This window comes from Cnephaeus nilssonii (assembly GCF_951640355.1).
Source record: "Cnephaeus nilssonii genome assembly, chromosome: 16".
NCBI classification, from domain to species: domain Eukaryota; kingdom Metazoa; phylum Chordata; class Mammalia; order Chiroptera; family Vespertilionidae; genus Cnephaeus; species Cnephaeus nilssonii.
Genome location: NC_137087.1, coordinates 16,905,080 through 16,920,469, shown reverse-complemented (window position 1 = coordinate 16,920,469; position 15,390 = coordinate 16,905,080). Strand labels below are relative to the sequence as shown.

Here is a 15,390-nt window from a genome sequence, read left to right as displayed (position 1 = left end):
AATGACCAGTAGAAAAAAATCCAGAATTTAAAAAATAGCCCAAAAGTCTCTCCTGGATTGGGCTCTTAACTATATTCTACATCACTGTCACTTTCATGTTATGTGCACCTCCTTCCTCCCCTTGAATGTATCATGTTCTCCTCTCCTTCTGCACATGCTCGCTTCTCCCACCCTGCCCCTCCTGGGGTCCCATCTAATCTCACTCATCCTTGGAGTCTCTTCTTTAGGAAGGCCTTTGTCTAACCTCTTGCTCGATTCTTTCATGTCTCAGCCACCCCATTGTCATGTGTTAACCCTAATTCTTGTTTAATGCTTGTCTATCTTTCCTGCTGGACTATATGATCGGAAATGTCTGTTCTTTGCCTCACTGTCTCAAATCGCCAGTCCAAGGGACCCAGTGTCTGAATTTATATTAGTTTTCTGTTTCTGCTATACCAAATTCCCACAGAGTTGTTGACAGGATTCAGTTCCTTGTGTTTATAGGACTGAGATCATCCCTAACTCCCCCGCCCCCCCCCCCCCTTTTTTTTTTGCTGGCTGTCAGGTAAATGGCATTCCCTGCTTTAAAGGCCACCTATATTTCTTGTCTTGTGCCCCCACCCTCCTTCCATCTTCAAAGCTGTCAAAGTTTGGTGGAGTCCTTCTCACACTTTGAACCTCTCCTCCTTCTTCTTTCATCTCATTTTATTAACCCAGCTGGAAAAGATCCTCTGCTTTTAAGTACTCATGATTAGATTTTGCCTTCCCAGATAATCCAGGATAATCTCCCTATCTCAAGTCCTGGACCCTTAGTCTCATGTGCAGAGTCCCTTTTGCCATGCCAGGCCATGTATTCACAAGTTATAGGGATTATGGTATAGACACCATTATTCTGTCTACTACAGAGCCCATGTGTTTTTCTGCCACAGTACTTCCTCCAAAAATCATTTCTACTGGTTTGTGGTCTCTTTGGTACTTATTCCTTTGGTTTTGCTAGATAAAACTATTATAAGCTACTAGTGCTTAATATGTGTTTGTAATAAGAATGTTGAGTGAATGAATGTATATTACGATCTCAAACCTGATAAATTGCAAACCACAGAAGCAAACCAAATTCCAGAAAGACAAACCACCATGAATTGTGTCAGCAGAGAGAGCCTGAATTTTAGAGGAAATTGTTGAGAGGAATGGCTATATGGGAGGTAGGGAATTACATTGCTGTCTTTTATCTAATTACTATAGATTGTGTATTAGTGTATCAGGACTCAATTATAGTCTTTTGTGTTATTTTAAAGTTGGCCATGAGAAAACAAAGTAGAAATATTTCTTTGTCCCTCAGTATTCTTTTCCAGAATCATAGAAATTTAGAGACGGCAGGGATCTATGGCCAGTTCTCTTGAGCTAAATAAAAGTTAGATTGCTGCCTAAGGGAGAGATAGGCTGAAGATTTTAGAATTTGAGTAGCTTAAATGGTAGTAGTTGAGAAATATTGCTTAAAGTGAGTGAAAGTAATAAAAGGAAGAATATTGAAAGTAGCTGAAATCCATTAATTTTCAAAATATATAATTATTAAAAAGTATTTTTCATAGGATATCTGTGAGAATAGTAAGCTGTAAAATGATGTGAATTACCTTAGTTGCTGAATATTAAGCTAAAAGAACAAAAGCGGATTTTAATGTAGAAAAAAATTTTGTGCATGAAATTGAGGTCATATGTGCTAGTGATGTATGACTTACAGGAAGTAATAAAAAGGGGGGGGGAGAAGTAAACGGTATACTTTTAAACTGATGGGACCCATTTTAAGGGTGGAATTTAAATTGCTGTTCTTTAAAACTTGAGTTTTTACCCCCACTATATAAGGGGGCGGGGGGACCTTGATCAAAGTAGACCTCTCCCTCCCCCTTCAGAATATACTTCTTAAAGTCGACAAGCAAGCTGTCTTTGTTTGCTGTTCTTGCAGAAAGTGGTGATTGATACCATTTTTATATATTTAAACTTTCCCCCCACGTTTATTTGAATGAGAGAAGCCCTTGTAAAAGAATGGTGTCAGAGGTTAAATGCATCTGCCCGGGTGTTTCTCCTGCCTGAGGTCATTCTCCTATGACAACATTTTATTTGCTCAACATCTTAAATACAGATGTTTAGATTTTTTTTTTAAAGCTCAGGAATAGTGTGCTTTTATTAACAGTATTGATGATTGATTTTGAATGTTTTTACTTCAAAAAGCCAAATCTCCTGGTGGGTGGAATTTTATGAAGCACCTGTTAAGCTTTAGGGAGGAGGACCTTTTTGGCAGCGACCCAAAATACATATTTAAACAATGAGCCTGCCAAAGTCAGGAAATTATAAAACAGTTTTGAAATTGCAGAATCTGCTTCTTTTTTTTTTTTTTTTTATTACCCCTCAGGTTTCTCTTGCAGCTTGGTTATAAGTTCTTTCACATGGGATTTACTAATGTTCTTACTATTTTAAGACCAGATTTAGAAAAATAAAATCAAGCTTGGAGATCTCAGGTTTATATGAATAAAGACCATCAGACTTTAAACTGAATTGCCTCCTCCAGAATCTGGGCTCCCACTCCCCAAACCTTGTGGCGGAATCTATTATTTATTCTTGAGTGCAGCCTGGCTGGCTTCCTTGAGCGGCGTTGCCCCTTGGGGTCTCAGGTTTTCCTCTGTGAAGTGAGAGCTGCTAGGTAAAAAGTGTGCCCAAAACAGCGTGGAAAAGCTGAACACTCACGAAAATGGGGAAACCTGCTGAGGGTATGCTTCTTGGTGAATTCCATTTGACCTTGATCTTTCAACATTCTAACTCTCGAATTTACTATTTCTGTTCCTACTTCTAGAATTTAAATTCAGAGACTCGGTGTCAAGATGGCCACGGTTATCTTTTTTGTATATTCCAGCAATGGGATATTCTTTGTATACTACTGTATTTTTTTTTTGGGGGGGGGGGGAGGGCGGCGGAGGAAGAAGGAGGCATTTGTAGTTGTTAAGCAGCCCCAGTTTTTTATTTAGCTAACTATTGCTTTATGTTTTATGATTTCATTACACACATAGAGCAGGAATTGTGTGAACTTTGGCACTGCCCTCACAGTTCGGCAAATCAGAAAATGCCAGGTAAATGATGGTTTATGATGATGGTGAGAACAGGAGGTTTACCAGAAGGCACAGGAATAATCTAAGCATCTATCATCTTCAAGTTCTCCAAGACTTATGATTAGAATTGGTATAAAGTTACCCAGTTTCTCTTAGGGAAAATGTTTGTACAGTCACTCTGTTACATACAGGGGTAAAAGTCAGAAAAACAAAGTATAATTTGGATTCTTTGATATTTTTGTATTTTCAGGTTCTTAAGGATCTTTAGTTGGCATTATCACTATATTAAATATTAGGGAATGGGAGTTTAAAAACATCTAAGGCACCATTCCCATAAAGCAATTTACTTTTTATTCTTATAGGACACCCATCCTGTTTGAAATTTTGTCCTGAACTAACAACAAATGTAAAGGCCTTAAGGTGGCAGTGCATCGAATGCAAGACGTGCAGTGCATGTAGAATCCAAGGCAAAAATGCAGTAAGTACTGCTCTCCATGCTCCATCTCCTGGAAAAGTGTCAGTTTTCAGTGTTTAGGTTCTTATTTTCTGTAGACTGTTGCTATATTCCTTTAAATAAACAGATGTCAGGTTTCAGCATTGATCATGGAGCTCCTTTATTATATTTTATTACTGTTAATTGGATAACATAAGAATTTGTGGCCTTTCACAGTTGTTTTCAGTCTCAATTAGTCTCTAATATGTTACATTACAGGATAATATGCTTTTTTGTGACTCCTGTGATAGAGGATTCCATATGGAGTGCTGTGACCCCCCACTTTCCAGAATGCCAAAAGGTGAATTTTTAAACCATATTTAAGATGTGTTTTATTACATGCTCATTAGCCTTGTCCTGCTGTCTGACAGCTCAGAGGTTTACAGGTTCCTTAAGCATTTTTTCATCTCCCATCTTCCTGTACTTATGGGTTTGGCACAGATTATGACCAGAGGAGTGTAACAGCATTTAGTTTGAGGCTAATGTATATAATAAAGACTCTAATTCAGATACAGGGATAAAAAGACTATTCCTCTCCTGAAACTCTTTCTTTACTAGAATAAGTTTAGATTAGGTAGGTCAAAAATTTCAAACACTCTCCCTATTATTCAGTACTATATTCAGAGGCAAGCAATTACCTATTTTTGAGATGATGGTGATAATGATGACTCAGATCCTGCAACAGGAGCCATCACCATTTTCTTGGCCATTAGTTGATATTTTGAACAGGAGCATCTGAACTTTTATATGGGGTAAGGTTTTCCATCTCTATTTATTGTATAAGTAAAGCCTAGCTCAGTATCCTTTTTCTCATTTTATATGTTAAACATTAAAATAACTTTGCCTTCTTATTATAAAATTTGTACATTTTCATTGTGAAAGATTTAGAAAACACAGGTTGACAAAAAGGAATAAAAAGATATCAATTAGAAATTCCTTCTTGCCCCACATACCTTTTAAAAAGAAATGGAACATTCTATATATGATTTGTAACTATGTTTTTCCCCACCTTAACAATAGATCCTAGCATTCCCACATCATTAAATGTTCTCCTAACATAGTTTTTAACAAGTGTGTAGGACTCCATAATATGTAGAGCTGAGGCTACAGACGTGGTGATTGTGGGCCACAGATATGCTTTGTTGGCTATATATAAATATGTATAAATATTTACAACTTCTCTAAATGCATTACAGAAGAGCTGCTACAATATTTTTAAATTTTTTAATTTGAGTTCTTTAGGTAGAGTATGCATGCTCCAATTTACCCCAGTCTCACTATTCCCTGTGTTACATTCCATCTTACTTTAGTCACATATATTATACCTGGGTGGTTCCTGAACATATTTGATTTTGCAACCCCTTGTATAAAAAAACCCATAACTTATTTAATCAGTCCCCTATGGTGGACATTACAAATGTTTCCAATTTTTTCCATCCACAATTATTGCCTTAAGATAAATTCCTAGGGGAGGAATTGCTGGATCAAAGGCTATGTACATGAAAGGTTGTATCGGTTTTCAGACCAACCACCAATGTATGAGAATACCTGCTTCCCTGTATTATGACCAGCACTCACCATTACTTTATTACATTGACTCTAAGGCACACTTTAAAAAACAAACAAATATTTTAACGTCTTTGAAATCAGATGCATCTTTTAGTCAGCCAATGAAATATAGTGTCCTTATTTTAAATTTTTACCAATTTGATAAAAGAAAAAAGATGTCTGATAATTGTTTTCTTTAAGTAGTGAGATCAGACATTTTTTGTGTGCTTGATTATTGGCTGTATATAATCTTCGTAAAGTGCCTGTTTCATCCATTAATCAGTTTCTATTGGGGTTTTCACCTTTTTTCTGATTTGCAGAAGCTCATATTTTTATGCAGTTAAATCCATGAGTCTTTTATGGCTTCAGTCTTAAATGTCAGTAATGCTTAGATTATACAAATATCCACAGATTTTTCCTGGTACTTGTAATATTTCATTTTGTCATAAAATATTTACCTGCCTAGAATTTATTTTTGTAAAGGATAGGGAATAATTTTTTTCCTACCTAGATAGATAGCTGTTTGTTCCATTACCACGTATTGAGTCATTTTATCTGATAATTCGCCACTGATTTGAAATAAAACGTGTTTGATATGCTAAACTTTTCTCTAGCTTTCAGTATTCTGGTTTTTCAGTTCTTATCCTTGACCTAGTTCCCTATGCCAGGTGTATAGTTTTAATAATTGTAGCTCCATAGTGCTTAAACATTTTAAGTTTTAATTTAAAACTTATATTTTATACTGATAGTTTTTTTAGTGTGGAAAATTTCCAGAAAGATATGATAAAAATAGATATTTTTGTCCAGATGTTCCCAAAACTGATGGACTTGAGAATGTCTTCCTCAAATCAAAAGACATATAGTATCTGACAGGCTCAGGTTGTCTTGTGTGTTTATGTGGATGAGGGAGGCATGGTGACATGTTGGGAAAGCCTTCTGGAAAGGCTCTGAGGCAGGGGCTGCCCTCTGCTCTCACCACCTTGACGGGGAAATTGACCTTTAACAATGGCTTCCTGAAGAGACTGACAGAAGGGAATGAGCCACCTTTCGGAGTCACGTTCTGCAGGCAGGCATCCTTACAGCTGCAGTTTATCTTTAATGTCTCTCCTAAAATGAAACATTAAAATATTTTTCTCATATATGTATTAATTCAGGGATGTGGATTTGCCAAGTCTGCAGACCAAAGAAAAAGGGAAGAAAACTACTTCATGAGAAAGCTGCACAAATAAAACGTCGATATGCAAAACCCATTGGACGACCGAAAAATAAATTAAAGCAACGATTGTTGTAGGTTGAGATCTTATCAAAAAGAAATCTTTTATGTTGTGCTTTAAAATATAGGTGATTATAACCCCCATAGGTTCCATTAACTTTTTACCATCTCTTTTACAAACTCAAGGGATGGGGAATATTTCTCCTTTTATATAAGCTGTGGAAATTTTTGAAAATAACATTTTTAATTACAGTTGGCATTTTGGGGTCTTCTGTTGACAGGATCTGTGATGCTAAGTGACATTTTTTCAAGCAGCAGGATGGAAGCAGAATGTCAGCACAGGAAACAGTCATTCGGCCTACTTTGTTACTGGCTGAGCATTAGAAGAGCTTAATTATACAATAGTTATGTGGGAATTTTAAAACGAGAGGGATTTGTCTCTAGTGAATCTATTTTGTCACTCCAGATAACATTTTAGAAAAATACTTATTTTTTTTCTGGTGCTAATTTAGTATTGTAACATTTCAAGATCCCTTTTATGAAATATGACCACCTGAGAAACCTGTAAATGACTGTCTTCATGTTTGCCTCCAAAGAGTTAGACAGGACTATTTGGTATGTGCATATGTGTGCAGGCCTATAGTACATACAGAATAACAATTTGCTGTGGCTTCCAGCTCTACTATGATAAACCCATTTCTGCTACCTTTGCCATATGGTTGCATTAAAGCCCAGTAGAACATTTGCAGGAGTTACTTGGAAAAGTAGAGAAAAGATAAGAAGTGGAATGCATGTAGTTTTAAAAACCTGTATAGAGTAGGGATTTGACTATGAGTACTAAGGTGTTTAGAAATGAAATCAGCAGACTTGCATATCTGAAGCAGTTCTATTAATAAGACCATTGTCCGGTTCCTGAAAGGGTCACTGTGATATAAAAAATGAGTAAATGCTCTCTACATACACCCTGAACAAATACCAAGTATCTGACTTGCTTGCTCTTTTTGCCTAATTTTATCTGAAGCAATTCACTATATTACCTGCTTTCAGAAAAAGTGTCCTCCTGCACCTGTATTCATCCCTCAAAGGAGAAATAGAAAATGTGTGATCTTTTCTAGAGTTTTCTGTGACTCTTTATGAAAACCCTTTAACTGGTTGACATTTTTAAATGGAATTTTTGTTAATTTCTGGAGGCAAACATAAAATAAAATCTTTCATATTAGCATCAGTTGAAGTAGAAATTATATGTTTTTGCATTCATCCTGTGTAAGCATTGTTCTTGAAATGGGACTGTATCCTCAGGGCCCAATTAAAAAAACCAAATTAGGATATAAACTTTCTAAACAAAGGACGCAGCTGAAAATTGCATCTGGCACCAATCCTAACTTTTTGTTTGTCCAAAATTGTCCTTTGAGCTTAGGAATTTTTAAGACAGTCTAGGGAGTTTTCCTTTGTACATGCTTTATAAGCATATTATCCTTTCTGGGCAATCGATTCCAGATACAGTCCAAATGCACGTTCTAATGCGAAACTTTGAGCCTGGATGAGTTGTTTATTGGTAGCCCTCACCGTGACACTGGAGATCTCCAGCGTTAACCTGATTTGGCTGAATAGGTGGCGACAGGCACAAGCGGGTGGGTGAGCCGCCCTAGATGAGCTCGTGGCTGCCCCGTTGGTCTGCACCAGCTCCCCTTCTGCTGACGGCTGAAATAGTTCATCATGTCTTTATGTACAAAATGACCCCCAAAATGTGGTCTTCTACTTGTGATTACTTAAAATATTTTTGTAATTCTATATCATACCATTTTCAGGCTTCCATTTCTTCATTATTATCCTTCAGCTAAATTGATAATTTTTAAAGTGCATTCTTGGGCCCCAGCGCAGCCATAATTCACATGCAAATGTTTCCATTGTATGAAATCCTGCTGCAAAATGGGTAGCTTTCCAAGCCCTAACCTGAGGTGAAGGCAGACAGCTGCCCTTCCTGTGCGCAGCTGTGTTAATGGAGTGACCTCCAGTCTCCGTTGACCACACAGCTGTATAGGCGAAACCACCAAATGAACTGCAATAGCAGTCAGAACCCGTGTACAGAGATTCTGACGCCAAGTGTCTGATAATGACCATGGTAAATGTGCTGCTGCTTCACCAGACTTTCCATGTCATGTCTGACCCGCTGTAGCTTTTCTTTAATCATTTCTTCGGTTTTTTGCTATTGTTGTCATTTTTTCAGCAATATTTTATGCTGTAATTAATTGTCTCCTTTACTTAGAGAGTATTATTGGTTATCTTGTCATCCTAAGCATAAACTGCTGAGAGGACAAGGGTATCTTTTAGTATTTTCTTTAAAAACAAACATAAAAACCTACTAATTTATAGACATAACCCAAATTCTATTTATATAAATTTTCCATTTGAGTTAAAATTGCTTCTAACTAGAAATTAGATAAGCTTATTCTTTTGCTTCTAGATAATATGACTTATTTCCTTTAATATTTTAGAAAAGAAATATCAGGAAATCATAATTACTTGGTGACAACACAAGGGTAACATTTTAATTCAATTATAATGAAAGCATTGGGTTTTCTCAGTCTCTTCAAAAATTTTCTTACTTATATTGATTGCCCTTGGGTGCACATGGATTCTTCCAGCACCTGTTGGATGGGCCCTGGGAGAATGGTGACACACAGGTGTAGTTGCTGCGAACTTTCAACAGAGAGACATCTCAGTGGAGGCACACACATAAAAACAGTCCTTAGGGTTGCAATTCAGCTTCTGAAATTTAAGCACATTGAATGCAACTAGTTGCTATAAATTTGTTTTAGATACCTTTATAATTCTATTATTAAATGCTGATACTATTCTCTAAATTTTTGCCTAGGTCTGTAACCAGTGATGAAGGATCCATGAATGCATTCACAGGAAGGGGGTCACCTGGTAGGGGTCAAAAGACTAAAGTCTGTACCACACCTTCATCTGGTCATGCTGCATCTGGGAAGGACTCAAGCAGCAGATTGGCTGTTACAGACCCCACTCGGCCTGGTGCCACCACCAAAATCACCACCACCTCCACCTACATTTCTGCCTCTACACTTAAAGTTAACAAGAAAACCAAAGGGCTCATTGATGGCCTTACTAAGTTTTTTACACCATCACCTGATGGTCGCAGATCACGAGGTGAAATAATAGACTTTTCAAAGCACTATCGTCCAAGGAAAAAGGTCTCTCAGAAACAGTCATGCACTTCTCATGTGTTGGCTACAGGTACCACACAAAAGCTAAAACCTCCACCTTCTTCACTTCCACCCCGAGCCCCCATCTCTGGTCAGAGCCCCAGTTCACAAAAGTCCAGCACGTCCACTTCTTCTACCTCTCCCCAGAGTTCCTCCAGCCAGTCCAGTGTGCCCTCCCTGAGCAGTCTCACTAGTAACAGCCAGCTGAAGGCACTCTTTGATGGACTCTCTCATATCTATACCACTCAGGGACAGTCTCGAAAGAAGGGACACCCAAGTTATGCACCACCCCAGCGTATGCGTCGTAAAACTGAATTCTCTTCCACAGCAAAGTCTAAAGCCCATTTCTTTGGAAAAAGAGATATTAGAAGTAGGTTTATGGCTCACTCCTCCTCCTCTAGCTGGGGGATGGCTAGAGGACGTATTTTTAAAGCAATTGCTCACTTCAAGCGAACAACTTTCCTTAAAAAGCACAGGATGCTAGGCAGATTAAAATATAAAGTGACCCCTCAGATGGGGACCCCCTCACCAGGGAAGGGGAGCTTGACAGACGGAAGGATTAAACCTGATCAGGATGATGGTAAGCAAAAGGTCAAAGCTCCAACCAAACCTGCGTCCCGTCCCTTTCTCCCCAACCCCCCAAAAATCAATCAATCAACTCCTATTTGTCACATAGGTCTTAGCTATTTCTCTTGTTCTCACTTCACTTTCATACAGAAACAGTGAAACTTTGACCTTTTTCTAATGCTGACTAAACCTCCAAAATGTTGTTTTTCCAACTAATACTCTCCCACCTTTTATTATTTATTTCCATTCGTAGTGACACTAGGACCCCCCAGATGCCTTCATAGCGTTGCTTATGGCTTTGTAGTCCCGCATGAGTAGCCACTGTCACGCTTCTGCCATGTCCTTTCCCGTGCGGCCTCTTCAGCCACAGTGCTGTTCGGTTGCACGCTGTCAGCGCCTCCAACGGGGTTTTCAGCTCCCCACTCCCCTCTGCTCCATTGCTTTCTCATGACCAAGTTCATCCTGCTTCCTTCTCAACAAACTGATCTGTGGTTCTGTGAGCTGTGCTTTTGGGTGTGAGTGTGTCTGTGTGTGTATTCACCTTAGGGAGAAAACTGATTTCAGAATTTCATTTAACCAATTGGCCCGTTACATGTGCTACCCTTTATAAAACAAAAACAAAAAAATGTGTCATTTGGACAAAGTGGTAGATTTTGCTATCTCAAAAGTGGTAATGGGAATTCTATAACTAGACTTCTAATCTTGGTTGAAAAATCTGATTTTGTTTTGTGTTGCTCTTACTTTCCCTCATTTATGTATTGAAGCTATAAGATGACAGTGATTATTCAAATAAAAATTGGGGTACAGCAGGGAAAGGGTACTGCTGGATCTTTGAGCAGTGCTTAGCTATAAACGTTTATAAAGCTTTACAGAAAATCCCTATTTGCCCACTATGCTAATTTGGTACCGTTTTGGTAATATACGGTGGTCACTAGTGATTCAAGTCAGTGAAGACACTTTCTGCTGGTTTCAAATGACAGATACTGAAATCAAAATAAGCATCAAACAAGAAAGTACAGATATAAATGTGATTGGAAGCAAGGATACTGTCACCGAAGAGGACTTGGATGTGTTTAAGCAGGCCCAGGAGCTCTCTTGGGAGGTAAGGCCCGGCTACCATTATCACAACAAGGGTAATATGTGACTTCTTAAGTTATGGTTATTATGAAATGCAGCTTTGATTTTATAGAAACTCCTCCTCAAAATCCTCTGTGGTTCTTTAACTGTGACCATGATTATTTTTGTTGCCTGTCCATTCAAAAGCAATGACGTTGTGGAGGTATCTCCACTCTTAAAAGTTGGCAATGCTCAGCTGGTCTCACAAAATAGACCAGAGTAGAAATGGCTGAGTCCGATTTTGAAAACACCTAGTTGTGAAGGAATAGAATTCTATCTTTTTTTCTTGTCAAATATAGAAGATAGCAATTTTAAATCATTAACAAAAAGGAAGAACATTGCTTTTAAGTTTACCAATGCTGCTGCCAACACAGATGGCCAGCCATATGAAAAATGTCTCACAACCTTAACTCTTTGGCATTGATAAAGGCAATATTATGTTGTATGATCAGTCATAGTCACTTTTTATTGTCCAGGAATTTTTTTTATATTATTTCACTTAAAATGTTAACTCTACTTAGCTTATTGTCACCAAAACATTGAAAGGTAAGGCTGTTGGACTTCTCAAAGACAAATTTTGTCTGCATTGTGACTTTTTTATGTCAGTAGACCACATTCAGTTGGCACAATACTCACGGATAAGCTCCCTGCCCCACCTCACTTACTTTTTCAGGGGAAGGAGGCCATCTATAGGTTCTTAAACTTTATTTTCAGTAGCAGTCATTGGGCTAAATACTTTGGTGGTTTCTACTTTAGGGGCTATTGGGTATTTCCATTCATCATTCTGCCCCAGCAGTATGCTTTGTGTTGTTTTTCCTTTGGCTAAGATAAATGTCAAAATTTTCCCCAATCTTTGAAATTTGAAGTCCTTAAATATTACAACTTCTTTAGCCTATTTCTGGCATTCATAGATAAACAGGATGAAAGTAGGCATTGTCTGAAAAATACTGTTAAGTCTAAAGCCCTTTCTTTCCAACATGCTAACACTGGCTTTTTCTTTTAAGAACATTTCTTGTCTGTGCCAGGCACTGTGCTGGACACTGAGAATGCCACAGTGAATCAGGCAGACAATGTTCTTAACCTTGTGTAGCCTACTACACAGGAGTAAGGGGAGTAGGAGGAGACTTCACAATTGATTACTTAATTATAATTGAGATAAATGTTACTTTACGGAAGAATGGGGACTGAAGAAGTCTATATAATGGCCTCATCATCTTTTAATTTCTTCAGTTTCAATACATTGCAACAGATCATTGAATTCAGTTCAATAGACATTTGTATTTACCTCATGCGCATCCTATCTTGTTGGTACTTTTTTTAGAGTATTAGTTTGTTTACATATAAACCTTATACAAAGTTGATTATTATTTCAAGGCCTATATTGTTTTTTCAACAACATGAAAATTCACAATTAAGATTAGGGTTCTGGTCTTGATAGGTTTTCATATCTACCAGTGAAAGAACCAAAATGCAAGTGAAGAAATCCCTTTCTAATACTTATATTTTATTTCTTTTCTTTCTCTCTGACAGAAAATAGAGTGTGAGAGTGGAGTGGAAGACTGTGGCCGGTACCCTTCTGTAATAGAATTTGGGAAATATGAAATCCAAACCTGGTACTCCTCACCTTACCCACAGGAATATGCAAGGTAATGGAATAAGCCTGCAGGTATATAACTTTAATGTCATATATGTGAGGAAGGAAAAATCTTGATTCTAAAGCAGGAATATATTATTTTCAGGACATAAATTTTGATGGTAGATTTTAAGTGCTTCCAAAACTATTCCTTTTGCCAGTGTCTTTTTATAGTACTTAATGTCCTATTTAAGCTCCTAACACTCCTTAGTTACACAGGCATCATAAATTTTGCCTTTTAGCTTCTAGATCATGCTTTTTCTCTTTGGTTAATTGGGTAAATGTTATTTGTATTTGAAACCAACTCAGGGGAAAAATAGCCATTATAAAATATTTGCTAGTTTCTTCTACGTTGCCTTTTTCCTAGTTAGTTTAGAACACTAATTAGTTAGTCTCATCTCTGATTTCTAGCATTTTATTTTCAAGCTTTTTACTGAAATGTAGCAAAAGAGGGAAAAATGGGAGAATGTAGGTCAGAGAGGGTAGCCTTAAGAGACCCTTCCCCAAATATTTACCTTAAAGCCATCTGTGACTAACTTGTTAAAAGTGAAGAGAAAATAATAGTACTAGAGATTTCATTTGTCTTGAACTAAGATTAACTGAGATTGTCTTGAACTAATATATTTTAAAATGGGTATCTTGTGGGCAGATATCTTCCTTCAGGTACATCAGGGTAGGCTTTATTAGTATCTTCTCAACTTTTTTAGCCTGCAAAGTGTCTGGTTAATCACACACCGGCTTTTCGTCTACAATAAACATTGTCCTTTTCTCTACCATGTGGGTGTCTGGCTGGTCATCTAATTGGAGAGGATGGGGAGGGTTCTAGAAGTTGAGTAGCAAACTGTCAGGAGTGTTGGTTTCCCTTCCCAGGTTATATCACTTAGCTCTGTGTTCTTAAACAATTTTTTAAAAACACCAATGAGCTTTAATTTGTATGGGTAATCATAAGTCATGTGTTCTGAGAGCTTTGAATAAAATTTGCATATAAGTCCGAGATTAGAAATTACTATTATCTGAGTCTGTATCTAACTCTCCTCAAAATATTTCTCCCCTTCCTTTTTTTTATTAATTTATTTTTAAATGAATGAATGAAGTTGGTTTTGTGTGTGTGTGTGTTTTTTTATTTTATTGATTTCAGGGAGGAAAGGGGGGAGAGAGAGAGAGAGAGAGAGAGAGAGAGAGAGAGAGAGAGAGAGAGAGAGAGAGAGAGAAAGAAAGAAAGAGAAACATCAATGATGAGAGAGAATCATTGACTAGCTGCCTCCTGTATGCCCCCCACTGGGGATCGAGCCCACAACCTGGGCATGTGCCCCAAACCGTGATCTCTTGGTTCTTAGGTTGACAACTACTGAGCTTCGCTGACTAGGCAATTTATTTTTTATTGTTGACAGTATTACAGATGTCTCCCACTGCCCCCGCCCCCCCTTAGCCCCTTCCACCCAGCCCTGCCCTACCGTAACCTCCCCAATTCTTATACCCCAAAGACCTTGAAAATGCTTGTGAGCATTTGTTGTGTAAATACTAGCAGCACCCATTTAATTGTGATAGGATATAATAAAATAAGGTGGAGAAAAAGTCAGCAGGGAAAAGAAAGCTGTTTGTCTAGTGTTACTCAAAAGAATCAGTAGAATTGGTAGAAACAAACCAGATCTTTTGACTTTCTTACATTTAGTGCTTTAGACCATATGTAACTATGACAGTAACTTTAAAGTCATCTGACCCCTAAGTACAAGAGGAAACAATTATATTCTAGGGCTCTTCAGCCTTATAAGCATGCAGATTATTTTTTAAAATAATGAATGCACTTCTTTCTGAATAAAAGATTATTATAATTACACCACTGACCACATATACTATTGAAACTATGACAATAAATGAAATTTGAAAAATATACATGGTTACATGACAGGATGCTATCCTATTGTTGGTTTTTAGAATAGTGGTTCCCGTTCTGAAAACCTTTCTTTCTTTAGGGCATTTCTAAGAAAAGACATGATTTATTCATAGAATAAGGCAACAAATATTATGTTGAAAAGTAATGTAAGGTTTGTCAGTTCTCTTTACTACTGGCTTGTTTTTATGCTTTTTTTAACTACTTTTTTTGAAATGCTATTATACAACCTTGATATGATTTAGAGATCATTGAACAATATTTAATATTTCCACCTAATTAGTATAATCAATCTGAAAGATTCTTTGATTTTAAAATTTTAACAGATTACCAAAGCTTTACCTGTGTGAATTCTGTCTTAAATATATGAAAAGTAAAAACATTTTGTTAAGACACTCAAAGAAATGTGGATGGTTTCATCCTCCAGCAAATGAAATTTACCGAAGGAAAGACCTTTCAGTATTTGAGGTAAGCATGTGTAAATAAAAACTCAGCTTTTGAAACTTAGTATTTCCAATTGTTGACTATGTGTTGAATTGTTTGTAGACGGTGTAAAGTCTACTCAATTTTGGCATTGAAATTCAGACTGCTCTTTAAAATATCTCCATGTTTTGGAATGTTTATC

At 37.3% G+C, this 15,390-nt stretch overlaps 1 protein-coding gene across 5 annotated transcripts in view; it reads left to right on the top strand.

The window, feature by feature from the left end:
* The window catches only part of KAT6B (lysine acetyltransferase 6B), a 172,522-nt gene that overhangs the window by 114,025 nt on the left and 43,107 nt on the right, over positions 1 to 15,390 (top strand). For 3 of the 5 annotated variants that reach the window (XM_079793046.1, XM_079793045.1, XM_079793047.1), the window contains 7 exons: positions 3,440 to 3,555; positions 3,790 to 3,871; positions 6,273 to 6,405; positions 9,207 to 10,138; positions 11,106 to 11,227; positions 12,772 to 12,887; positions 15,092 to 15,233. In XM_079793046.1, coding sequence (XP_079649172.1) covers positions 3,440 to 3,555; positions 3,790 to 3,871; positions 6,273 to 6,405; positions 9,207 to 10,138; positions 11,106 to 11,227; positions 12,772 to 12,887; positions 15,092 to 15,233 — 1,643 coding nt within the window. The remainder of the gene's footprint in view (positions 1 to 3,439; positions 3,556 to 3,789; positions 3,872 to 6,272; positions 6,406 to 9,206; positions 10,139 to 11,105; positions 11,228 to 12,771; positions 12,888 to 15,091; positions 15,234 to 15,390) is intronic. The other 2 variants (XM_079793048.1, XM_079793049.1) reach the window with 2 other exon arrangements.